The sequence below is a fragment of the Chionomys nivalis genome, chromosome X (genome assembly GCF_950005125.1).
Source record: "Chionomys nivalis chromosome X, mChiNiv1.1, whole genome shotgun sequence".
Lineage (NCBI taxonomy): Eukaryota > Metazoa > Chordata > Mammalia > Rodentia > Cricetidae > Chionomys > Chionomys nivalis.
The window spans coordinates 130,677,792-130,702,977 of record NC_080112.1 but is presented as its reverse complement, the minus strand read 5'-3'; the positions used below and the strand labels follow the sequence as shown (position 1 = coordinate 130,702,977).

General features: G+C 42.6%; 1 protein-coding gene across 1 annotated transcript in view; it reads right to left on the bottom strand.

Moving 5' to 3' along the window:
• The window catches only part of Bmx (BMX non-receptor tyrosine kinase), a 65,108-nt gene extending 40,258 nt beyond the window's left edge, over nt 1–24,850 (bottom strand). The window contains exons 1-6 of the mRNA XM_057759800.1: nt 24,737–24,850; nt 14,619–14,765; nt 12,877–12,981; nt 10,210–10,291; nt 6,320–6,439; nt 4,790–4,854 (exon numbers count right to left, since the gene is read on the bottom strand). Of these exons, the coding sequence (XP_057615783.1) occupies nt 4,790–4,854; nt 6,320–6,439; nt 10,210–10,291; nt 12,877–12,981; nt 14,619–14,765; nt 24,737–24,739 (522 nt within the window). The 5' untranslated portion in view covers nt 24,740–24,850. The remainder of the gene's footprint in view (nt 1–4,789; nt 4,855–6,319; nt 6,440–10,209; nt 10,292–12,876; nt 12,982–14,618; nt 14,766–24,736) is intronic.
• Nucleotides 24,851–25,186: the final 336 nt, after the last annotated feature.

Here is a 25,186-nt window from a genome sequence, read left to right as displayed (position 1 = left end):
AACAATGGGTTCTCTCCAAAGATAAACACATTATAAAATTCCTCAAATGCAATCTGAGTGGAATCCCCAAAGGGTTGTTTCCCCCCACCCCCACACACAATTCAGAAATAAACTCTCTACTTGAGTACTGCAGTCAAACACACACACGCATGCATGCACGCACGCACGCATGCATGCACTCACACACGCACGCGCAGGCAGGAAAGAGGGAGGAGAGGGAGAGGAGGAGGTAGAGAAGGATATTCCTATTCCTTTCATGATACTCTGTTTGATCTTTGGTTAATTTTAGCAGCTTATACTCAAAACCAGCCTTGGACTCCGTGAAGATTGAAGAGTGCAGAGAGACTGTAAGAACCAGAGGGGCTGGGGAGGACCGCTGCCAAGCCATGTCTTCTGGACATGATGTGGCTGCTGCACTCGGGAACCCTACAGCAGCTGGGGCTGCCTGCAAAGGACCCGCCCAAGACAAGTTGGTCAATATTCCTAGCCTCTGTTGGCAGCTGATGGCTACTGAAAGACAGAGAGTCAGTTTTCCTCAGGAGTGTGTCCCTGGTAGGTGGAGCACACTCCAGTGCATGACTCCCACACTCACAAGTATATGGGCTTCACAAATTGAGCTGTGTGTGCTATTAAAAAAATAAGAAAAGGACATGAAATTGTGGGGAGGATGTGCCGTTGGGGGTCCAGGAGGGAGTAGAGGGTAGATCTAATCAAAACATGTTAACATATGTACAGAATCATCAAAAGAATGAATACAATATATAAAAGGACTTGAAACCCTTGGACCATTGAGCTGTTTGTTGATTTTCTGCACATTTCCCATAAAACTCCCTTGCCAGAGGTAAGATTTGATGGTTTCTAGTTCCTAATTTGTTCTACTACTTAGCTTCCGCTCCAGCCAAAGACTTGGGAGTTTCAAGCAGCAGGCCTGCAGCAAGTACCCAAGCCCAAACAGCAATGTTTCTGAATACAAAGTAAAAGCCCAAACAGCCCTACCTAGTTCCTAGGACTATTATAACACACTGCCACGTGTTTGCTGGGGCTAAGGTTATGAAATTCTTATTTTGCAGTTCTAGAGGTCAGAAGTCCCAATTTAAAGCTCCACCCTGGCCATACTCTCTCCAAAGGTTCTAGGAGAGGCAGAGCTTTGCTGCCCGAGGTTTTGGTGGTAACGAATGTTCCTTGGCTTGTGGTATTATAACTCCAGCATCTGCATAGGTCTTTATACTGCCATCTCGTCTATGTGTCTATCTCCTTGTGTCCCCTCTTCTTACAAAAGCACCAGTCACCAGTCTTCAGCCTTACAGCCCACTCTCGCCCTGCACGATCTCATCCTGACCTTTAAGTATAAATTACGTCGGCAAATATCTTTTTTTAAAACAAATAATGTTACATTTTGAAGTTCTGTATGGATATGAAATTGGACAATGCTACCAACAGATTTTTTTTTAAATGAGTTATTTTTGTCAGTTGTATTGGTTCAGGAAAACGGTATAGGTTTTTTTCTCAGAAGGAAAAAAATAATCAGAACTTAAACTACGCCATAGACCTGAAAGACCTATTTAAGATGATGTCTCAGGGAACCCAGAGGCCACTTCAAACACCTCCTAGCATGTAAAGAGGCTGCCACCTGCACAGGAATCCTAAAGTGGAGGGCTGTGGCTATCAACAGAAGAAAGGGGGGCAAGTTGCATATATTTTAATGTTCCAGGGCTGTCTAATTTTGTTTGTTTTCCTATAGAAAGGCTCTACCCCCGGGGAACAGTTGTGTAGAAAACATCTTGAAATCTCCTGACAAAATTGGAAGCATGGGGGCAGGGGTTAGAAGGAAGGGGAGAAGAGGAGAAGGAGGGGAAAAGGGGAGGGTTGAGGAGAACTTGAGGGAATGGGATAGCTGAGTTGGAGGAAGGGCAAATATGAGAGCAAGGAAAGAGATATCTTGTTTGAGGGAGCCATTATGGGGCTAACAAGAAAACTGGCTCTAGAAACATTCCCAGGAATCCACAAGAATGACCCCAGCTAAGACCCTAAGCAATAGAGGAGAGGGTGCACGAACTGGCCTTGTCCTGTAGTTAGACCGATGATTATCTTAAATGTCACTATAGAACCTTCATCCAACAACAGATGGAAACAGAGGCAGAGACCCGCATCAGAGCACTGGACTGAGCTCCCAAGGTCCAGTTGAAGAGCAGAAGGAATGAGAATATGAGCAAACAGGTCAACACCATGAAGGGTTCATCCACTGAAACAGTTTACCAGAGCTAATGGGAGCTCACCAACTCTAGTGGGACAGGGAAGGAACAAGCATAGGTCCAGACTAGTCGCTCTGAATATGGTTGACAGTTGTATAGCTGGGACAGACTGAGGGGCCACTGTCAGTGGCACTGGGATTTGTCTCTACTGCATGTACTGGCTTTTGGGGATTCTATTCTCTTTGGATGCATACCTTGCTAGGCCTGGATGTAGTGGGGGGAACGGACTTGAACTTTCTATAGGGCAGGGTGCCTTGCCCTGTCTTAGGTGGGGTGGGAGGATATATAGAGGGAATGGGAGAAGGGGAGGGAGTGGGAATTTGGATTGGCATTTTTTAAAATATTTAATTAATAATGAATTTAAAAAAATCCATCTCGAAGGGAGTCTGTCTGAAATAGACGGAATACCCTAATATAAGACAGAAGATCGACACAATTCTTTCATAAGATAGAGAAATTTTGGGAAACTCATGCGGTTGCCCTCACTACCGAATCATAATAGTATAGCTATGCAAGAATATTTCTTTTTCATTGTCCTTGCTACTTGGCTTAACCCTGAAAGGGTCAGAAGGCTCAGAGGTTCCATGATCCCCGCTCCAAAGCAGGCTGCTGGTTGATACAGACCAGAGCAAGGTAAAGGTAAGAAGTTGTAACTTAGAATACGGTAGCTATAGCAACAGATGGAGGCATATGCTGGATGTTTTTCTATTGTTTTTTTTTTTCAAGTCAGAGTCTCACTATGTAGCTCTAGCCATCCTGAAACTCACTATGCAGACCAGGGTGGCTTTGAACTCACGAAGATCCTCTTCCTTCTGCCTCCTGAGTACTGGGATTAAAGGTTTGTGCCACTATGCCCAGTTTTCTTTGGAGGTTGTTCTAATGACCAGTAATTGGGAAGATTTTTATCATATGACAATGACTGTAAAACTATGAAGTCTGTCAAAGAATGTATCTGGAGGCAGTGAAGTTGCATTAAATGGTCGGGGAGAATAACAGAGGGAATGAATTTTGTTGTTTAATGCTGTGTTCCATAGACTCCCATTCCATCACCAGGATATTTTCACAAGGTAGTTTTGTCCATGTGTGTAAGAAAAGAAACACCGTCTGTTATGAGAGATGTCATCATAAAGATTTGTCCTACATGCAATTTTGTTGGCTACTTATGGGTTTACAAGCTAGGAAAAGACATAGTAGTCAATAAATGATGAAAAGATACAATGGCTCTTTGTTTGAGCACATTATTTAATAGTAGCTATAGACATAAGTGATAGCTCATAGTTTTTCTCTCTCTCTGCTGAGAGGTTTGTATGAACTCCACATTTTCCAGTCTTGAATCTGGCAACTGTCAGTTTTGTTAACTATATCCTATTTGTAAAACGTTTTTCAGACTATTGACTTAGCACAGAGATTAATTGCACACCTGTTGGAACGTGGTCCATGAATGGAGCTGTGTGAGGAAATTTCTGAGAGCTTGGGTGATAACGCCAAGGAAATGAGGCAGGAGTCTTGTAACCTCTGCTTCCTGTAACAGGGGTTGCTCTTGGAATGTGCTTTTGTGCCCCTCCCAGGTGTAAGAAGTAGAAGTGGGTTTATTTCAGATTACCCAACATCTTACTTTTGTTCTCCAAAGACATTTCCAAGCAGGAGTTGTCCCTGTGACTCTATACAGCTTAAACTCATGTGGCCTTTGCTTATTTGACCTTGTTTGTCAGAATACCCCCTCAGAGTATAAATTGTCTGGTGCCGTGAGTACATTTGCTGGTGCACGAGACTTTAGTCTGCCTCAATTTGAGGTCCCCACTTCCCAGGTTCCCTCTGCCAACTAGAGTGGCAACTCACACCCATGGATGTTGTTCATTTATTGCTACACTTTTCACAATTACTAGGAAATGGAGTAAGCATAGGTTTCCACCAACAGATGAATATATAAAAAGTGGGATCCATATACACAATGGAATTTTGTTTAGCTGGAAAGAAAACCAGAATCATAACACTTGCAGGGGAAATAGATGGGAACTGGAAACCATTATGTTAAGTCAAATGAGCCAGACCCAGAAAAGTCAATGCCACAGCCTAAATTTAGAGGTGTGTGTGTGTGTGTGTGTGTGTGTGCGTGTGTGCGCGCGCGTGCGCACAGATCATAAAACTAAAACAGCTGGGTGGTGGTTGTGCACACCTTTAATCTCAGCACTCGGGAGGCAGAGACAGATGAATCTCCGTGAGTTCGAGGCCAGCCTGGTCTACAGAACTAGTTCCAGGACAGGCTCTATAGCTACACAGAGAAACCCTGTCTCGAAAAAACCAAAATAAATACATACATGGATAAATAAAACTAGAACAAGGATAATAAAGGGGGAGGGAGAAAACAAGGAGAAAATGAGAGGGTAATGGAATATATTGGACATATTGCAGAATGTGAAAAGGACCCAGCAGGGGAGAAGAGAGAGGATGAATTAGAACAAAATAGAACATGCATATGTACAAATATTCCCAAACTTTGTATGTCAACTTAGAAAATAATTGAAAAGTGGACTTACTATCCTCTCTGGGAAAGTAGGGGCTCTGTGTTTCTCCTCACTAATTGCAATGTGCAGATCAGCATCTGAAAAGTAAAAGCAAACAAAGGAAAACACCCAACACTGGGAATCAAAACAATGAACCAGTTTACAGGAACAATATACCAGAGCAACTGAAGTCACGTAATGCTCAATTCAAATGACATTCTTTCACCACCAGCAACTGACACATTGCAATGCCTGGATGAAGGTTCAAGTTTCTGTAAATCCTATTAGCAACAAACCCCTCATTTCTTCAAGTTTTCAAGAAATCAACACACCCGTATAGAGTGGCCAATCACTTTAAATAAATCTTACAATGAAAGCCATTGTCATGCTGCCATATGTGATAATCAAAACTGGTACTTAAATTGTATCTTTTGCCATTTATTTGAAAATCAGCGTTGCTTCATTATTTTTTTTAATTATTTATAAGAAGAAAGAACTGAACTCTTTTGCGCGCACACTCACGCGTGCACGTGTGTGTGTGTGTGTGTGTGTTTGAAACAGGGTTTCAGAGTGAGGTGTAGTCTTAAACTTGCTATGTAACTCAGGCCAGTCTCAAGCTATGATCTTCTTGTCTCAGACTCTTGAGTATCAGGATTGCAAATATACGTTACCATGCCTGCCTTTGATTAAAAACAAAATAAAGTTGCTTGGATGTGTATGTGCACCACATGCATGCAGTGCCCATGGAGGCCAGAAAAGGGCACCAGATCTGCTGGGACTAGAGCTACAGACTGCTGTGAAGCACAAGTGTGGGTGTTGGGCATCAAACCCAGCCCCTCCCTGGAAGAACAGCTGTTGCCTTTAAACACTGAGTCACCTCTCCAGCCCCTCATTTTCTTATCAAATGGGAAAGCTAGTTGTTTGATTCATGATATGCTCAACATATTCTACTTCTAAGGAGTTTGCTTGAAACTAGGAGAATTATCAGGGGTATTAATAGCTCATTACTTGTTCCATGTTTTTAATTTTTTGTTCAACCGTTTCATAAAGCATATATTGCTCATAATCTTTCCCCTTCCCCAACTCCTCCCAGACTCTCTCCACCTCCATATCCATCCATATTTATGCTCTTTTTCTCACTCTTTGTTTGTTGTGGTTTCAATTTTAAAAACATTTTTCATGAAATAAAAAAGGCATCTATTAATATTGAGGGGGAATGATTCAACTGTACAATAATAACACAAGCATCTAGGACTTCCCAGGATGGCAGCAAGTGGAGAACCACCATAAACAGGCTGCCTATGTATGCTTGCTTGGCAAGGCCTGGGCATAAATGATGATGATGATGATGATGATGATGATGATGATGATGATGATGATTCAACTGACACTTAAGTTATACTTCATTTCCAGCATAGCATCCGCAAAACTGTATTCCTATGATGTCAACCACTATGGTATATTTTGTTTCTGAAAAACTGATCTAGTATTGGGCAGGCTTGATCTAGTGGGCTCCCCCCATACACACACCCGAGGTCCAGCGCAACAGGGAGTCTCACATACATGCTTCCCAGAGAGTGCATCCCGGGGCTGCTTTGCAGCTCTGCTGGCAGCACAGGAACTTCCCGTCCACGAAGAAGCCACTGTGGTACTTGATCAGCAGGTGGGGGTTGCCCCGTATCTCTGAAGGGCAGGTAAGAAGGATATAAGACATAAGAAGACGTTGGCCCAAGAGATGCAATGCAGTAAGTAAATACTATAACCTCAGTACAATGACGATCTCATTTACCCGCAACTGGGGTAAGACCTGGTGTCCACCAAAGCAGTTGTCTTTCATTCAGAAGTTAATAAACCCAAAGAATAAATAGAAACGACAGCAGAATAATGTATTCTTCTGACATGAAAGAATTAGGAAAATGCATACGCTGGCCAGCTTGCCATTAATATTTTATAAATACGTCTGTCAAGGTCCTGAATGGCTTACAATGCCTGATGTTCTTTGGTGGCAGAAGTAGGCTGGGTGGTAGGACTAGATCTTAAGAAAAATGACTTCTGACTTCCTATGGGTTTTCATTCGGAAAGGTTTCAAAGGTACAGTAGGAACTGTGCAGCATATTCTCCTTCCGCCCTTTCCTTAGATCTGCCAATGATAACTATATTTTTTGCTTCTTCTTCATTACACACATCATTATTGTTTTAAAAATTTGTCATTATTATTCACTTAGTAATTTAGAGTCAATAGCACATATATGGCTTGAATAATGCCACGCATAAATATTTCCCTACACAGTTTCTATTATCAAGGGTATTTATGCTCTTACTTAACTATAAAGCAAATTGTCAAATTCTGGAAATTGTATATATATACATATATATATATATTTCATGTTTGATTTTCTCCAATTGTTCCAATAATGTTCTTTAAATGACTTATTCTTCCCAATCAAAGTTCTTATCCAGTATTATATATGAAATTAGTCATTTAGTTGTCTTTGACCTGGAATAGTTTCTCATCTTTTCTTGGTCTTTCATGAATTTGATATCCTTATTCTAAGGAATAAATCATTTGAGGGGGGGTGGAAAGCTGTCTATTTTTTTGAGATAAGGTCTCATGTATACAAATCTAGTCTTATCTCACCATGTAGCCAAAGCTGACACTGAACTCTTGATTCTCCCGCCTCCATGTCCCAAGTGCTGGGACTACAGGACTCTGCCACCACACCTAGCTAGGATGTGTGTGTATTAGAAAAGAGGAGCTAAGGGTGCAGTTTGGAGGTAGAGCTCCTGCCTAGCATGCACCAAGTTCCAGGCTCTACCTCCAGCACTTAAAAAACAAACCACGAGAATAAGGCAATGTCAATCAAAACAAATTAAATTCTAATATTGGAATACAGCACTGTATCTATAAGAAATTAGCCTCTTTTGCAATATAGCTCAGAAGCCTCCAAGGATTTAGTCGAGAAGAGCTCAAGAAGCATCTTTAGGTGGGGAGGGCTGGTTCTGTGTGTCACCTCAACTCTTCCTTCTTGATTTTATGCTTGTCTAGAAAATTCCTAACTTTGAACCCAGAGAGTCCTAGTCCTCCTTTCTCAATCCAACTTAAGGAATAATAATAATATTGTACTGGGTCACTGGGGAGGTATAAGGTAATACATATAAATATATAAGATAATATACATAAATCGTCTCAGATGGTTCAGCAAAAAGTGGGTTTCAGTAGACATTCATTTTATACAGCTCAGTTCAGTTTAGCTGAAAATGCCAGCACCAAGGAACAACTTTACTGGTGAGCATTAAAGGTAATTATTAAAGAACGAGTTAAGATTATAAAATGTTAATTTCTGAGTTTAGGCCCAAATGACCATTGGACTTCCCCAGGCATATTGCAAGCTTTCTTACTGTTTACACTCTTGCTCTTTAATGTGTTTCCAACTAAAAGGATTTAGTTTCCTGAGTAACTAATCCTCCAACCAGGTCCCAAAATCCACATTGCAACAATCCCGATACTTAATGATGACATTAAAAAATTGTATGTGACTTTATGTACTTTTCCACACTTGCATCAGTTAGTCTGCATACTACTCCTGAGGGCTGCTGCTCTTGCTATCACGACTCTTTCAGAGTTAAGTGGACTGATATAGTTTAAATTGGTGAAAGTTTGTAAGGGGAAATATTTAAGTGAGAGAACCTAAGTCTTGCCCCAGCAAGTAAGTTTTTGTTAACTTGATAACAATCTCACCCACCTTGTCTACCCTCCAGCACAGAGACTGGAAAAAACAAACACAGATACTGTTTTTCAATGTCTATTGTACATAGAGCTAGATATGAGCCCTACTTCTGAGAAATGTAGCATGAATGGAAGTTTTCAGCAGGGCACTTCTAAAACAGCTTAGAACCTTTCAGTTACCTGTAAGAATGGTAAAACAGAAAGCTAAAAGGAATCTGTGTCCTTGACATCCTCGAATGGTTGCCTAATCCCAAGACTGCCTGCCTCCCACTCCCTGGGAGAGAGAAAGCACAAACAGATCTGTTCCAGTTGTTGCTTGATGTCTTTTCTCCTCCAGTACATAGCACTGCTAAAAGGCACACTCTTTCTGCTGTGCAGACAGCGACACCAGGAATGGAGACACAACAGCTTCATGAGGACCAACAGATGCGTTGTTGCTTGTCTCTTCCTTCTCCTCTTCCATCCATAAGCTATCATGTGTGTCACCCCAAAGCCTGAACACCACATAGAGTTCCAGAAGGACCCACAAATGGACACACAGGGGTTATACAAGAGCTGAATATAGGGAGTATCTATATGACAGCTGAGTCGTAGGCGGTTCATGCAAAGATGGCTGGCTGGGAAGAAAACCTTAGGGCTCCCCCTGGAAGTGTCATTATAACCACAATGGCTGGTGTTTAAGAGGATAGTTTAATGTAATTGCTATAGGAGAAAGGAAATATGCTCCTCATTTTGCAGGTCGGGAAAGCCCGGATGTGCTACATAAAACAGATGACAGCCAGGTTTGCCTGGCTCTGGCAGAGGTACCCGTCTCACTTCATTGAGATGATTGTGGGTAATGAGGGAAGCATCTCTCCTTAAGGACCACTTCACCACTCCACAAAACAGATTGCGACGTCCTTTCACATAAAGGGAAAATGAGGACCTACGTGTGGGAAAGGACATGTTTGCATCGATGTGAGCTGGCTGTGTGCAATCTGAGGTGTACTGAGATATTGCCATAAACCAAAACAGAAGCATAACACATTAAAAGAAAAGCAAAATCTTCCTCTGTCTAGGGTGTTAAAACATGAAGCTGCACCAGTAGAGTCATTGATTTGATTTACATGTTATCCTCACAACCTGACCCTTTTAAAAACAAAAAGATTGTGGGTGAAATATCAAGGTGCTAAAATAATAACAATTCTCTCCCAAGTTCCCACAGTAGCTGAAAAATCACGAGTAAAATCTTCATTAAATCCTCAGTTTGGGGCAAAGCTATAGAGACTTAGCTTGCAATATTGTGATTTAAAAAGTTGGGCTCAGGTAATTCTATTTTGAGACTCCCCCATTAACAAGGTTTGTGGCATTTGTCTGTTTTCTTTTAAACTTGTGTGAAAAACAAAGACTAATAATAGCCCTGTCCATCATTGTCAAGAGGATTACGTAAGAACATGCAACATGTTCTTGACAGAGTATCTGGCCAGTGGTAAGTGCTCAGCGCTGTCTATGAACACTGAAAATAGAATCCCGACAGGACTGGAATGGGAAACCCAGCTGGTCTGCCGCTCCCTGGTACCACCCCATGCCCCACCTACTGCCAGGAAATTCACAATAGCTATCTTGTGCACAGTGTGAAAGCGAAGGTGATCCCCAGGCTTCCTGCCTGTAACACTGAGAACACAAAAGTATGAATACAGCCCATCCCAGGAAAGCAATTCAAGCCTTCATTATGGCATTTTGTTACCTTTCTTCAGTGCTTTCAACCACTGACTTCGGCTGTCTTCGTTTGATGCATAGACGTAGAGAAGCCCATCTTTATACACAATCTGGAAAGGAAAAAAAGCAATGAATTTTGATGCAAGTGTTTCATGGTTCAATCTGGTGTACCAGTAAATTTTTATATTTTATATTATATTCTAGCTTTGGAATTATATAAAAAAAGACTACAAGTTTTTTTTTAATCTTACTTATCTGAATATGTTTTTATGTCAGACCTTCAGAACTTGGGGAAAATCACAGCAATGAAGCACGGAATGGCGGTGAACATTAAAGCCTCATTTGGGGTGCCCTGGACCAGGAAGTATTATAATATGGTAAATCACATATTTCTTAGGAGTCCTCTGGTCCATCTTCCTAATCAGTAGGCAATTCCTTTCACAACTAGGACGTCTTTAACTTCTGTATCCTTAGAAACTATTTCCAGGGATGGGCTATCCTACCCTTTGCTATGCCGTATTCCCCACATTCTGATTAGTTTCCAGTTTGGGTTTATATTCAGGAAAACTCTGTCTCCTTGTTAAGTCAGTCTGTCACATTGGGTAGCCTCTCAGATGCTCCACACTGTGTGATTCCTTATACCTTATGTTTATGGGACACTTGTTTATGGTACTGGAGAGATGGCTCAGCGAGTAAGAAAAGCAAGGCGTGCTCCTATGCAGGCCTTTAAGCCCACTGCTCTGGAGGTCACAGTAAGGAAGATTATTGGGGCCCCAGGATTAGAAGGAGATTTGGCTCAAGGGAATAAGGTGCCTCCACACACAAGACCCTGCGTGCCCTCCTCTTGCAACCACAAGCACACGTTCATGCCCCCAGTTTGACAATTGCAACGCTCTCTCCATATCGGGCTTATTTTACAACTGAAAAACAACATATACCATTTAGGAAAGATCTTCTAGAAGCTGGGCGCATCCTACCTTAATATTTTTACTTTTATTTATATATGATATATGTGAGTGTGATTTTTTTCTAGCAAATGAGCAACTATACTTAGAGATGAGTTATGATATCTTTATGGGTATGCAGATGCGAGTAGTGGGCTAGGATGTCTGTAGGGCTGGAAAACCTTTGTGACTTTGGGTAGCCTCTGTTCCTACTGTGTTTGAGGTCACCTTTATGGGCACCCTATCCCTTGGTTTTCCCCAACTGGTTGATAGTTTTGTAGTAGGTCTGATTCAGCTCAAAACCCCTTCACTGAGACATTCTCTGTAGCATGGAATTTTTGCTTTTTTTTTTTTTTTTTTTTGGCTTTTTGAGACAGGGGTTTCTCTGTGTACTCCTGGCTGTCCTGGAACTCACTTTGTAGACCAGGCTGGTCTCGAACTCACAGAGATCCGCCTGCCTCTGCCTCCTGAGTGCTGGGATTAAAGGTGTGTGCCATCACCACCTGGCTACATGGAAGTATTTAAAATTCTTTGGGGTCTATGGGGCCAGTGAGATGACTCAGAAGTAAGGCTGCTTGCCATCAAATCTGATGATCTGATGACTTGATCCCCTGAATTCACATGGTGGAAGGATAGAGCTGCCTCCTCCAAGCTGTCCTCTGATTCCATATTCTTGCTGTGGCATGTGAGAGCATGTACACACACAGACACACACACACAGACACATGGGGGGAGGGGAACCCACACACACAAATAAATAAATGTTAAAAAGAAAGAATTCTAGGGATTATGGAGATTGCTAAGTGGTTAAGAGCACTGACTACTCTTTTTATTGATTTTTATTGAGCTCTACATTTTTCTCTACTCCCCTCCCTGCCTCTCCTCTCCCCCCTCCAGCCCTCCCCCAAGGTCCCCAAGCTCCCAATTTACTCAGGAGATCTTGGAGCACTGACTAGTCTTTCAGAGGACCTGGGTTTAATCCCTAGCACCCACATGGGAGCTAACAATTGTCTCTAAATTCAGTTCCAAGGGGGAACTCTACATGCTGGCAAAATGTACATACCTATAAAATGAAAATAAAAATCTTAAAAAAAAAAAAAAGAAGAAAGAATTCCTTGGTGACAAACTAAAGTTGGTTAGCATGGTATGTAGAGCCCTGAGCAGTGCCGCATCACCTACTTCTCTGGGCTGGTCTCTTTCTTTCTCTTATTTCACCCTACAGTGCCTTTGCACTTGCTGTTTAGCTCTGTCGCCACCTCCAGATTTGCTAGGTAAAGTCTATTTGTCCTTTCCAACATGAGTGCCCCTCCAACAGAACACTTTCCTGACTTCTTACAGTAAGGAGCAAAGCACAAGGAATGTACAGCACCCCCTTCATCTTAATCAATACTCATTTTTTTACTGTATTAAGATGGTCTATTTTACCATCTCCTTGGAGACAAGTTCAGGGCAGGGTTGGTACTTAATCCCACATAGTTTCCTGCTTGCTCTTATCCAAGAGAGAGACACCCCACAGAGTTCCATAAAAGAGAATGGTAAAGTTTAAGCAGGTCAGACCAGGATCGCTTAGACTCCCGTCTTGCTTCCCTTGGAGGGAAGCAGGTTGGCCAGTTCTGATAAACTGCCAACGCCCACTTGGGCATATTCCAAACATTATCATTGTCTCAAGGGATAATTTTGCAATATTGTTATGTTCCTGTTCATAGTGAGCGAATACTAGAAGATATTAAAGAAACCAAACCCCCTTTTACCTGAAATGGGTACTGTCTCTCCACAGGTGTCTGTTCTTCTAGGTTGACTTTTTCCACACATCTGATTTTCTTAATTTCTATCGATCCTTTTCGGCTTCCTCGTTTCTGAATTCAAAAGCAAACCAGAAGCGATATCATGCTGGTGTGTCACGGTGAGCAGGGCAAAGTGTACAGTTAAAGCTAATGTCTGGAGGGAGACGAGGGGATGTGGAAGCCAATGGAGACACATGTCCTGTTGCTCCATGGCTGTCACAATCATGTTTCTACACTATGAACACATGCACACATGCTTCTCCAAAAGCAAGCATCTGAGAGACAGTTAGCAATCTTAATTGAGAATCGTGGAATATTTTTTTCAAACCACCTGCCAAGTGGTTAATAGAGATATCAAAGTTTAATGGCACGAAGCAGCTTGACTTGGTTTCAGGCTTATGATGATGTTTTGATTTTTCTCCCAGGATCAAGTTCTCAAAGGCACAGAGCTGTCATTATTTCCACTACTGTCTTAAGGCAGCATTCCTCACCCTCAACACTATTACTAACATTTGAGGATAGTTGAGATGGAGCAAGGACAGAAATGAGAGCAAGGAAAGAGATATTTTGGTTGAGGGAGCCATTATGGGACTAGCAAGAAACCTGGCACTAGAGAAATTCCCAGGAATCCACAAAGATGACCCCAGCTAAGACCCTAAGCAATAGAGGAAAGGGGGTCTGAACTGGCCTTGTCCTGTAGTCATATTGATGACTATCTTAAATGTCACCATAGAACCTTCATCCAGCAACTGATGGAAACAGAGGCAGAGACCCACATTGGAGCACTGGGCTGAGTTCGCAAAGCCCAATTGCAGAGTGGGAGGAGTGAGAATATGAGCAAAGAGGTCAAGACCATGATGGGTTCATCCACTGAAACAGTTTACCTGAGCTAATGGGAGCTCACCAACTCCAGCCAGACAAAGAAGGAACAAACATAGGACCAAACTAGTCACTTTGAATGTGGGTAACAGTTGCATGGCTAGGGCAGACTGAGGGGCCACTGGTAGTTTCACCAGGATTTATCCCTACTGCTTGTACTGGTTTTTGGGGAACCTATTCTCTTTGGGTGGATACCTTGCTCAGCCTAGATATAGTAGGGAGGGCCTTGAACCTTTCCCAAAGCAATGTGCCTTACCCTCTCTGAGGAGTGGATAGGGGTGGGGTGGAGTAAAAGGTGGTGGAGGGACTGGGAGGAGGGGGAGGGAGAAAGAACTGGGATTGGTATGTAAAATGAAAAAAATGATTTGTTTTCTTTTAAAAAAATAAAATAAATTAAAATATTTTTTTTTTAAAAAAAACCATTTGTGGATGGCTAACTCTTGGCTGTGAGCTATAGGGTACTTTAGTAGCATTCTTAGTCTGTAGCCATTAGCTGCCGATAGTGCTTACCCACCTGCCCCCAGAACCAATTGTTTCAGCTGAGGTATCGCTAGTCATTGTCCAGTGTCTCCCAGGAAACAAAAGTTACTCCAGATGAGAACAACTGTGTTAAAGACATATTCTGATTGGTCTTAATAAAAGGAATCAGTATTTTCCACAATCCTTTTCTTGACTCATCATACTTTGGTAAAGAGAGGCAGTGTAGCCTACTGATATGAGATGATCTTTACTCTTAGCTAGGAAACCTGGCAGCCTTTATTTTAATCAAGTTCTTTGTGGGGACCGGGAAAAGATAATAAATAGCACGAAATAAGGAAGGAAAGCCTTACCATTTTGTCATATTCATAGTAGGAAAGGCTTGTTTTCGTTAAAACAAAAAGGCGCTCCTTGTAATTATTGGGTGACATTTTCTTCTTTTGCTGTGATCTTTTGAGAAGCAGTTCTTCTAGAATGGATTTGGTATCCATATTGTCGTCCTAAAGAAAAGAAAAGAATTAAAATGATGGCAATATCTAGCTAGGTTCAGGGAGAATAAAGAGGTCAACTTCTATAAATAATACTGATTCAGGATTGTAGAGTAGACCGCACCCACCTTGTAGTGATCTGAGATCTTTGTTCTGAGTTTGGAAGTGTGTGGGTTTTCTATGTGTCTCACTCTGTATCAGAAAGTCACCATCTTTGCCTCCTCCTCCCAACCACCTCCTCTAAATGGTCTCTCCTATCTAAACATTCTACACACATCTATTGAATTGAGCAGGAGACAGTACAACCTTTTAAAACGCACTTCAAGATACATATGTATATATGTACATATATACACCGTGTATTAAGTCATTGATCAACTGAAATTTCCCTCCGTGCCTGTGGCCAGTGGTTTTGCCCTCTTATCCAAATCACCACAAAACACTGGGATCATTGTAAGGAACATTCACCAGCCCGGACCCTGACTGGGTCTTCCGACATAAAGGATGCAGGTATGATTAACGATATCAAGATTAAGTCAAAGGAAGAAGATGGGTGAAAAGGCAACAAAACTTCTGCCCAGAGAGCTTCAAAAGGACAGCAAAAATGAGCACATTTACAAAGGAAAAGCTTTTCCCTCCCAAGCTATGGGAAACATTACAACTTAAGGTATGTATAGAGAAAAAGAAGTGTGTCCGTTCTCTTTCTACAAAGACACAGCAGCAGGTTTTATAAGGCTCTCTTTCTGCTATCAGTAGTTAAGATCTATCTTCGATGCTCTGAAGATAACTAAGTTTACTTACCTTAGTCTCTGTGGAGTTGGGCTACGTGTGGGTCTTAACTATAACTCTCAAGCTGGAAGCGAAACGTTACTGCTCAGAGGCACCATCTCTCTCATACTTTCCCTGACTATGCCAGGGCCGTGCATTAAAAGAGAAAATATTTGCATCCTATTAACACTCTTGATCAGGAAGCACACAAAGACATTGTCGTCCCCCCCACCACCCACCCGGGATGGAGGCAGGTGCAGTAACCCAGCCGGCCACTAGCAGGTCCTTCCCATGAGCCCAGGAGTATGCCCCAGCAGGTAGTAGACAGAAGGGAGACTAAGAAACACGGCGAGGGTTCAATAAATCACCAATCGTTCCTCCTGATATAGACCGCACAACTCCAATAGTGGGAATTAAGAAGAACAGTTCTTTCAATGTGTGTACATAGACCAGGAGGCTATGCCTACCGAAAACGTTCTCAAGGACATTGCTTGACTTCTGGGCAGACTACAGGAAGTCCTGCTTGTTAAATAGAAGTAAATATTGCACACCCATGGCTGTGGATATTGCTTTATGGATTTTTTTAAAGAAAGGGATAATCTTTAGTGAGCATAACATGGGGCACGGTGATGAGATGATTCAGTGGGTAAAGGCATTTGCCACGCAAACCTGATGCCCTGAGCTTTATCTCTGAATTTCACATAAACGTGGAAGGAGAGAATTGATTTCACATGTATGTCTTGTGACCACCACCATACATAAACATACATGCACATGCGCGTGCACACACACACACACACAACCACAGCTCCCAATGTTTTCAATGTAAAATGAAGTTGGGTGGGTAGAAAGTTAGGTAAGAGCTGGGAGGAGTTGGGGGAGGAAAAAGAATATGACCAAAATACGAAAAAAGTTAAGTCAAAAATTTTTTTTTAAATGGAAAAAATGCCAGGCATAGTGGCACATGCCTTTAATCCTAGCACTTTAATCCCAGAACTTGGGTGGCAGAGGCAGGCAAATCTCTGTGAGTTTGGGGTCAGCCTGGTCTATAAAGTGAGTTCAAGGGCAGTCAGGGCTATGTAGTGAGACTCTGTCTTCAATTTTTCTTTTGTTCATTGCTTTGTTTTGTTTATTTGTTTGTTTGTTGTTTTGTTTTTTGAGACAGAGTTTCACAATGTAGCCCTGGCTGTCCTGGAATTCACTTTGTAGATCAGACTGACCTCAAACTCATAGATCGCCTGCCTCTGCCTCCCAAATGCTGGGATTAAAGGTGTGAGCCGCCACCGCTGGGCTCATTTTTTTTAAGAACAAAAGTAAGATTAGTTTTCTTTCTGCGCAGTGTGGACACTGTACCTTTGCCTGATGTTGGGCGACAGGGCAGAGGTGAGGGTGGGGTATGGGTGGCAGGACCTGAGTAAGGAGGTGTGACACCTCCCCTCCACCTCTGCTGCCACAGAAAGTTCCCCTCGTGCTCCTTCTGCTATCCAGAGTCTGTGGCAACAAGAGAATAGTCTTGGAAATTATGAAGCACTAGTTTTACAAGTCAGAGACCCTTTGTAGGGTAGGCAAACACTAGACATAGCTGCAGATACATAGTTCGTATCTTACTCATATTCTACACATTAAAAATGTTAAAAGCTCTACCCAATTTTCTCACGCATGTGCAGCTAAAACAATATTTCTCAAAGCCATCTGCTAACTTGGCAGAGCTGATCAGAACCCAGTTTTAAATAAACAGGACTTCACATCCAGGATGGCATGCAGTTTTCCCCAGCACTGCACGATGGTTTGCATACTGTGGTGTTTATCGGGCTTTCATGTACTTCACAGTAAAGATGGGAATGCAGGAAATTTTATATGAAGGAGTAAGAAAAAGAATCAAAAATCCTCCATATATGAGAAGCCAGAAGAACAGGAAGTAGAAAAGAAGGCTATCGGGCCTTCAGTTACATTCGACAATAAATTTCTAAGAATTTACAGGACTTCAGCTCTAGACGAGGTATAACTTGTCAAATTTCAACATCATGGCTCCTTTAAACTTGCCCCTTGGGAGTGTTTGGTTTTCTTTTTCCACTTAAACATCATATGATATGTGCTTCTTGTACAAAACTGAAAAGTTGAACAAAGAAAAAGACGAACGTATCTGTAGATTCTTTTCTTTTCAGATATGTAGACATGCTTGCTTACTGTCACTGAGATGGGTTCCCATTCTGTTCATGGGGTCTGTCATGTGTGATTCTCAGGTACCAGGCGTTAGGAGCCATGTGTCTCTGAAAGTCGACCCACGAGGGCCAGGCCTTGAAGGCTATGGTTCCTAAGGTGAACTCTTGGGTCCTTTTCCAACTCAGAAGCTCCCTGTTTTGATGAGTCACAATTTTCTCATTACCAGATTAGCTTCTTCTAACAAACGAGCATGTTTTCTGCCCAGTGTTGGACCTTCCCTTCTCCTTCTACTCAGTTCCTTCCCCTCTCTGGACTTTTCTAGCTCCGGGGTCTTCTGATGCATTGGCCTTGTGAGCACTGTACTCATGTACACTCCCATAATTAAAAATAAAGTAAATCTTTTTTTTTTTTTTTGAGACAAGGTTTCTCTGCAGCCTTGGCTGTCCTGGAACTAGCTCTTGTAAACCAGGCTGGCCTCGAACTTACAGAGATCCACGTGCCTCTGCCTCCCGAGTGCTGGGATTAAAGGTGTGTGCTACCACCGCCTGGAATAAATCTTTTTTAAAGCAAAGAGTTATTTATTTATTTATTATTCTTTTTTAGTTAAATTTTCCACCTGCTCCCCGTTTCCCATTTCCCTCCCCCTCCTCCCACATATTGCCCCCTCCCCCCACTCCCCTCCCCCTATCCCCACTCCTCTTCTCCTCCCCCCACTCCATTCCCCCTCCCTCTCGATACTGAAGAGCAGTCCAAATTCCCTGCCCTGCGGGAAGACCAAGGTCCTCCCACTTCTATCTAGGTCCAGGAAGGTGAGCATCCAAACAGGCTAAGCTCCCACAAAGCCAGTTCATGGATTAGGATCGAAACCTAGTGCCATTGTCCTTGGCTTCTCATCAGCCTTCATTGTCCGCCATGTTCAGAGAGTCCAGTTTCAACCCATGCTTATTCAGTCCCAGACCAGCTGGCCTTGGTGGGCTCCCAATAGATCAGTTCCACTGTCACAGTGGGTGGGTGCACCCCTCGTGGTCCTAACTTCCTAAGCAAAGAGTTTTATTGTGGCATTTTCACACATTTAGACTTCGTTTTTATTTATCCCTGACTTCCCTCCCTAATTCTATCCCCTTGCTTTCCTGCACACATACTGACTGCAGTGCTCTCCTGTGCTTTCCCAGCCTTTTCGACCTCTTCCTCTTCTTTCATAGTCTCCTTTCTAATCTCATGGCCTACTCATACACGTGTGTACATTTATACAGACATGTACATAGAAATATAAATCTAGGTTTTGCAAGTAAGTTAAATGTGGTATTTTTCTTCTGAGTCTGTCTTATTTCTTTCAACCTGAAGATCTCCAGGTTCATCACTTTTCTGTAGATGTCATAATTTCATTCTTCTTTAGGGCTAAACAGAAGTCCAAACTGAAGGCATTTCCCTGGCCCCACTTTCTACAGGAAGTGATACTTGATTAATTTGAGAAATGCAACATCACCTCCTTCTTTTTAGGATAGCAGTTAAAGAGGGCTCAGGTACTCTCAACTCAAATGCCTGTTTAGTGACCTGTACCATCTGCTGTGCCCTGTACCATCTGCTGTGCCCACCATCCTTGAAAGGAAGTTCAGGCAGGAAGGCAAGAGTTAAAGAAGACCCTTTCGCAAAACACTGCCACATGAAACCTAGTTAGCATTAAACAGACATCTATTTCCATACTGGAGTGTGTGGAACTTGGCTGGACTCTCATGATACCACTCACATAGAATAGAAACATCAATTTGCTTACCAAATAGTTCATAAGCATAGCAAACTACACAGAGGGGAGGTAAAACCAAAACCGGATAGGAATAAATGCAACAAAACCAGGAACTATCCTATTATTAATTACATACATAAAAGTTACATGTTGAATTACTATGGCTCACAACCACATGGTCGGTGAAGACCCACAAGGAAGTGATCTTGTGAGAGGATATAGTTGGCACGCTTGACCTTCGGCCCGAAGGGTGTCTGACACTGAATGACTCTATTTCCAGAAATACAAGTCACCTTTCTATGACCCTGAGTGGCAATAAATATGAGATAGGTTTCATGACTAATTGCTGTGTCAGGGTGTTTGTGTAGCAGTAGACTCCAAAGGTTCAAAGCTTATATGATTGCCATTTTCCAGCTGTAGCACCTGGACCAGGCCCCTTCTAAGTTTTTCTATCCTGATTCATCAGATGAGATCTGTTACAGCCCTCTTGCATGAAGTCACTTAAATGAAGTACCTGGCATGCTAAGAGCACAAAGTCATAGTTTCAAAAAGAACTGTACATAGAGCCCATTCATTTTACTATAAACAGCCTGAAGAAGAAAAAAATAAACGAAAAAGCTTATTTTAAAAATTGTGTGTGTGTGTGTAGATAGACAGATATGCACATGTGAATGTGGGTGCCATCGTAGAATTCCCCCAGGAGTGGGAGTTACAGGCAGTTGTGGGCCATCCAGTGTGGATTCTGGAAACCCAACTCAGGTCCTCTGCAAGATCAGTACAGTACTCTTAACTGCGGAACCATCGCTCCAACCCCGAAAGAAAACAAAAAATTAAATCATGAAAGTTATTATGTGATAGAGGACATTGATAATGAACCCTGAAGCATGCAAAAACATTTTTGTAATTATGAGCCCTGTCAACATTTAAGGAGGGCTCAATGTATACCAGGCACAATTTAGGACATTTCAGAAATGTTTATTTGTTGGGTGATAGGGTATGACATACATCCATGCACAGCTTAGGAATAGGCTATTGTACCTCCTTCCTAGTAGGCATGTCCTGGCATAACTATCCCATGCCAGGCTAGTTGACAAAACTTCTATCCTGTAACAATCACATCATAGAGGATATTGTAACTTCAGTGCCTATGTAAGGTGATGAAACTGTAACACATAAACAAATTGCCCAGTTGTAATTTACATTACATTGGGAAATTGTCAGGTGCTGTTTAAACTTATTAAAAGTGAGTTCTGGGAGTCAGTTGGCCTCCTCTGTCTCATATTCAAGCATGTTTTTTCAAGTGTCCTTCAGACTCCCTGTCCTGAGTCATGCTGGCTCCATGACTCTGTAATAGAAAGAGGAAAAAAAAATCTGTAGGTAACGAAGGGTTTTGACACACGCCTTTTATTTCAGTACTCAGGATACGGAAGCAGGCAAATCTCCAAATATGAGGCCAGCCTGATCTACAGACTGAGTTCCAGGACAGTCAGGGCTACACAGAGAAACCCTGTCTTGAAAATATCAAACAAAACCAACCAACCAACCAACCAAAAACTTGTGTTCTCGAGAATAGCTAAAAGATAAACCCTTTTCAACAGAGGTTGCTATTGTTTATCTCGAGGAATAAAAATGCCTACAGTGGGAATGGGAAGTCGGAAGCTCATTGATAGAAAGACTCTTAAGCAAAATCTCCAGTCGGATTTTACCAGATGCTGTAACCCTCCAATCTGATGCTGTCATATTCGTTTGCTCTCCCAACTGTGCTACTCCAGCTGCCCCTGCTGGCTGTTGTAAAAGACTGGGCTTGAAGATGCCCAGAATGAGTTCCCCTAACGGGAGCAAAAACTAAGAAAGAGCAGCCTAGAAATCCTTTAGAAAGTGCAGGAAATGAATCTCATGTACAAAGCAAATACGATCTCCAGCAGAAATAGCACCGGGATTCTCTCTTCATGAGAATAACGTCTCCCCTAGATGTCTTGTTTTCATAAGCTTATCTCAGAGCAGTCCAACATGGTTTGCCAAAATGCTGAGGATGTGAGTGTTGACATTACTGTTTCTGTCTATATCGAGCCAAGATCAACTGTAACTCTCTGACCTACCCAGTATTGTGTGAAATAGGGACTTGGGTTCTGTGGAGCTGAGAGCCAGCGTCATCAGCTTTGTTCGGCTATTTCACCTGGTTCTGAATTATGCTGCTTCGTTTTGCTTAAGTTTGCCTTTGTATTGTGTTCAGTTGTTTAGCAGAAAGATAAACAGGACCTTGGGCAAATATTTGACTATTAAAGTCGTCACGGGGATGCCCAGTTTTTCTTTCAGACCCCTGACAATCTTCCTTTGTAGTTCCTGCCTCGTCTTCTCTCCCCAGTGCCCATCCAATACACTTATCACTTCACTATTTTAGTACCAGCCAAGCAATCAAAATCTATAGCTCATTGACATGCAAAAGGAGAAAATGAACCAAATAAAGGGTAACAAATCGTGGCCTCAGCTCTCCATTGTAAAGAACAAAGTTTTAAAAACGCCATCTTGAACCATTCAGGAAACTGTTTTCCATGAGCAGAGTTGTCAACGGGGCCCATTTCAATACATCACATCTTTTCCTGTTTCCTCCCCACCTCCTGCACTACTGGCCATGTACTCCCACTGTGAAGGCTGCATATTTTCCCCAGTATTCAAAATGTGGCTTCTAATTCATCTATAGATTCTGTGTTTCTGGAGCCAAGGGTGAAACGAGGGCTTTGTCCATGATGGACAAGCGTTCTTTACTTCCTTGCTGCACCCTAGCCTAGAGCTGTACTATTTGACACTGTTTTGAGGGGTCCTGTTGAGTAACTGTTTCCAAGGCATGTCTTTCTGAGCGTTCCCTTGAAAGGTTCCTTGCACCTGTCTCATTAGACCAATATTTATGATTTATGTCTAGTTCCCTCAACAGTATGCCTTATTAAGGTGGCAGTAGCTTTAGTTGAACTTAGATCTCTCTGTTTCTCTCTGTCTCTCTCTGTCTTTCTCTGTGTGTGTGTATGCGTGTGTGGGTGGGTCTGGGTCTCTATCTCTCCCTGCCTCCCCCACTCTGGCTTTCCCTCTCTCTGAGACAGGATCTCACTGTGTAGCCAGCCTTTGCTGACCTGGAGCTCCATATGTAGACCAGGCTGGCCTGAAATTCACAGAGGTCCTCCTGCCTCTGTCTTCTAGGTACTGGGATTAAGACATGTGTAAACCACGCTCCGTTATTTCTGAGTATGTCCAGTTCCATGGTATGAACATGTCCAAGGCAGCCCAGCAGACTCTAGCTCCGTGGCTATTGAATTACTGGTTTGTAGTTTGGACAAAGTTGTTTAGAATGTTCCGTCTCAGTATTTCATTAGCATCAATGATTTTGAGGGGTTACTCTAAGCTTTCAGATCCTAAGGCTTCTTTCTCGTGTTTAGGTTAGATCTCAGGTTGAGATCACACAATGACCATGTTCTCTGTCACTGGTGTCGCCATCAACAATGTGGAATGTGGAGCTAAGTAGCAAGGATTGAAATGCCACTTCCTTCATGTTAGCAGTGTGACTCGGTGTTCTGTGTAGTTCGGAAAATGATCTACAATAGCTAGCTGTATTTTCGGTTTCAAATTCGCATGTTTATTAAGAATTTAGCATGCAAAGTAATAAAACGAAAGAGCCAGAAGCAAATAGACAGAAACAAAGCATAGCTAGGGAGCAAAATCTTCATCAGGAGGAAAGTCGAAAGTGGCAAATCTATCAGCTAGCATCGGTTTAGCATTGACCGCTGTTTAGATGTGCAGTGGCGTAGGCAAAAGCATTACATACAGATGGGTTCAAATCCTTGCTGTGTCTCTATGCAACCTGACACATTACCTAACCCTGCTAAACCTCAGCTTCCCCATCTGTAAAAGGAGTAAAAACAGTAATTGCCATGAAGGGTTTTGAGAAGTCACGAGAAGACGGCAGTGCAATGCTCAGTACCCTAGGAGCTGTGCGTTCTCTGTACCACTCTGTACTGACGTGGAAAAATAGAGCACAGCAAAGTCAGAACTGAAGACAATGGCATGGTTCTCAAAGATCAATTTTCCTTTCTTGCACCCCACCCCCAGATCTTTATGTATTCTCAAGGCAACAAGAACCGGTTCCTTAGGTTTGTTACAGGCCCTATCCGGGGGCTAGTTACCTTCGAATCGGGTTGAATCAGCTATGGGTGGTCCATTTGCACCGCCACAAACATTTATCTTGGAAGTGACTCTAAGGTTCAATAGCATTGATACCTCCCGGAGCTGCTTAGATCGCACTCTTCACTAGCAAGCTGCTCTAGTTAATAGCCCCCTGCCCACACTCAGGCAAGCAACCCCAATGAAACTCCATGGGTGCCAGCAAAGATGGCATGAAACCAGGAAGGATATTTTTTCAGATGAAGGGCTTCGAGGGAGTGAGAGGGGACTAAGAGAGGATAGTGGAGGTTGAACTAAATAAATACTTGACCAAAGTACTTTGCATACATGTATAAACTTATCAAAGGGTAGATTACATACAATGTAAAAAATACGGCTGGTTGTCTTTTCACCCAGACCTACACCTACAGCACAATCTTGGTGACTCATGGGCACACTAGTGTTTGAGGTGCACTAACATGAGTGAGGCACGATTTTTTTGTACCATTTTGAAGTCCACTGAAGTCATGGTGGCTAGTGAGAACTGTTCAATTCTATGGCCGCGGAACCAAATGCATAATTGGCCTCCCACATGTCTATTTCCACATAAGCATTTGTGGTGTTGGATTTAGGGACACTTCAGAAACCTAAAAGCAAATGTTTGTAGCTGAAAGAACTTGAGGGAAATATAAAGGAAAGAAGGTGTAGCTTTAAAAAAAAAACTCTGTCTTTTTTCAAGCAGTTATAAAGAGAGTGTGAAAAGCCACGCAAGGGCAGTGTGCACACAAAAGTCTGGGGAAAATCAGCAGAGGAAAGAAAGAGCCCAAAGCTCCATCCAGGCGGCTGTGCTCCGCACCCCATCAGACAGACTCTCTGAGTGAGCTTTGAGCAAGGTGAAGAGTTCACAGCGAGACAGTAGCAGTTTCCACTTCTGGTCCCCAAATTTCAAGCTTGCTTTTGATTCCCAGGGGGAGCCCAATACCTCTGTATTCTTAATGTTGTGGTTATTATTATTATTATTATTATTATTATTATTATTATTTACTGTGATGGGCTCTCCAAAATAAAAAAAAAAAACTCCATCCCCCCCAACACCTTGGTCCGAACCTGTCCTTCTGTAGGTTATGACACCCTATAGCTACCAGTCACTTCAACATACCATTTCAGGCTTCTTCTGTCTCTCTGAGGTCCACGACAGTGAGGCGAAGCAGCTCCTGCAGGATCTCAGCCTCAGCTGTCTTCTCTCTCTCCAGTAGCAGCCGATTGTCTCACATTTTTTTCCCCTGGCTGTCAGGTCAGAAATGGCTACACGACTCAATGCCCCCAAAGCGTTTATTGTCCTGCAGGGCCTTACACAATCCCACAGGAAGCCACGCTCAACACTTAGGCAACACTTGTTGATGTGATTGAATGCAATGGCCACGGAGACAAAAGCATATTTCAGAAAGGCTTCTACCACTGATAACTGCAGCTCCGGCTTTTTCCCAGGCAGCTCTTGGGGACATGTGATAACCCAGCCTTTGTTTCTGGAGCTTTGTGCTGGAAAGGACAAGAAAATATCTTGGTGAAACCCGGCTCTGACGCTGACTTCTCTCACAGGAGCCAGAAG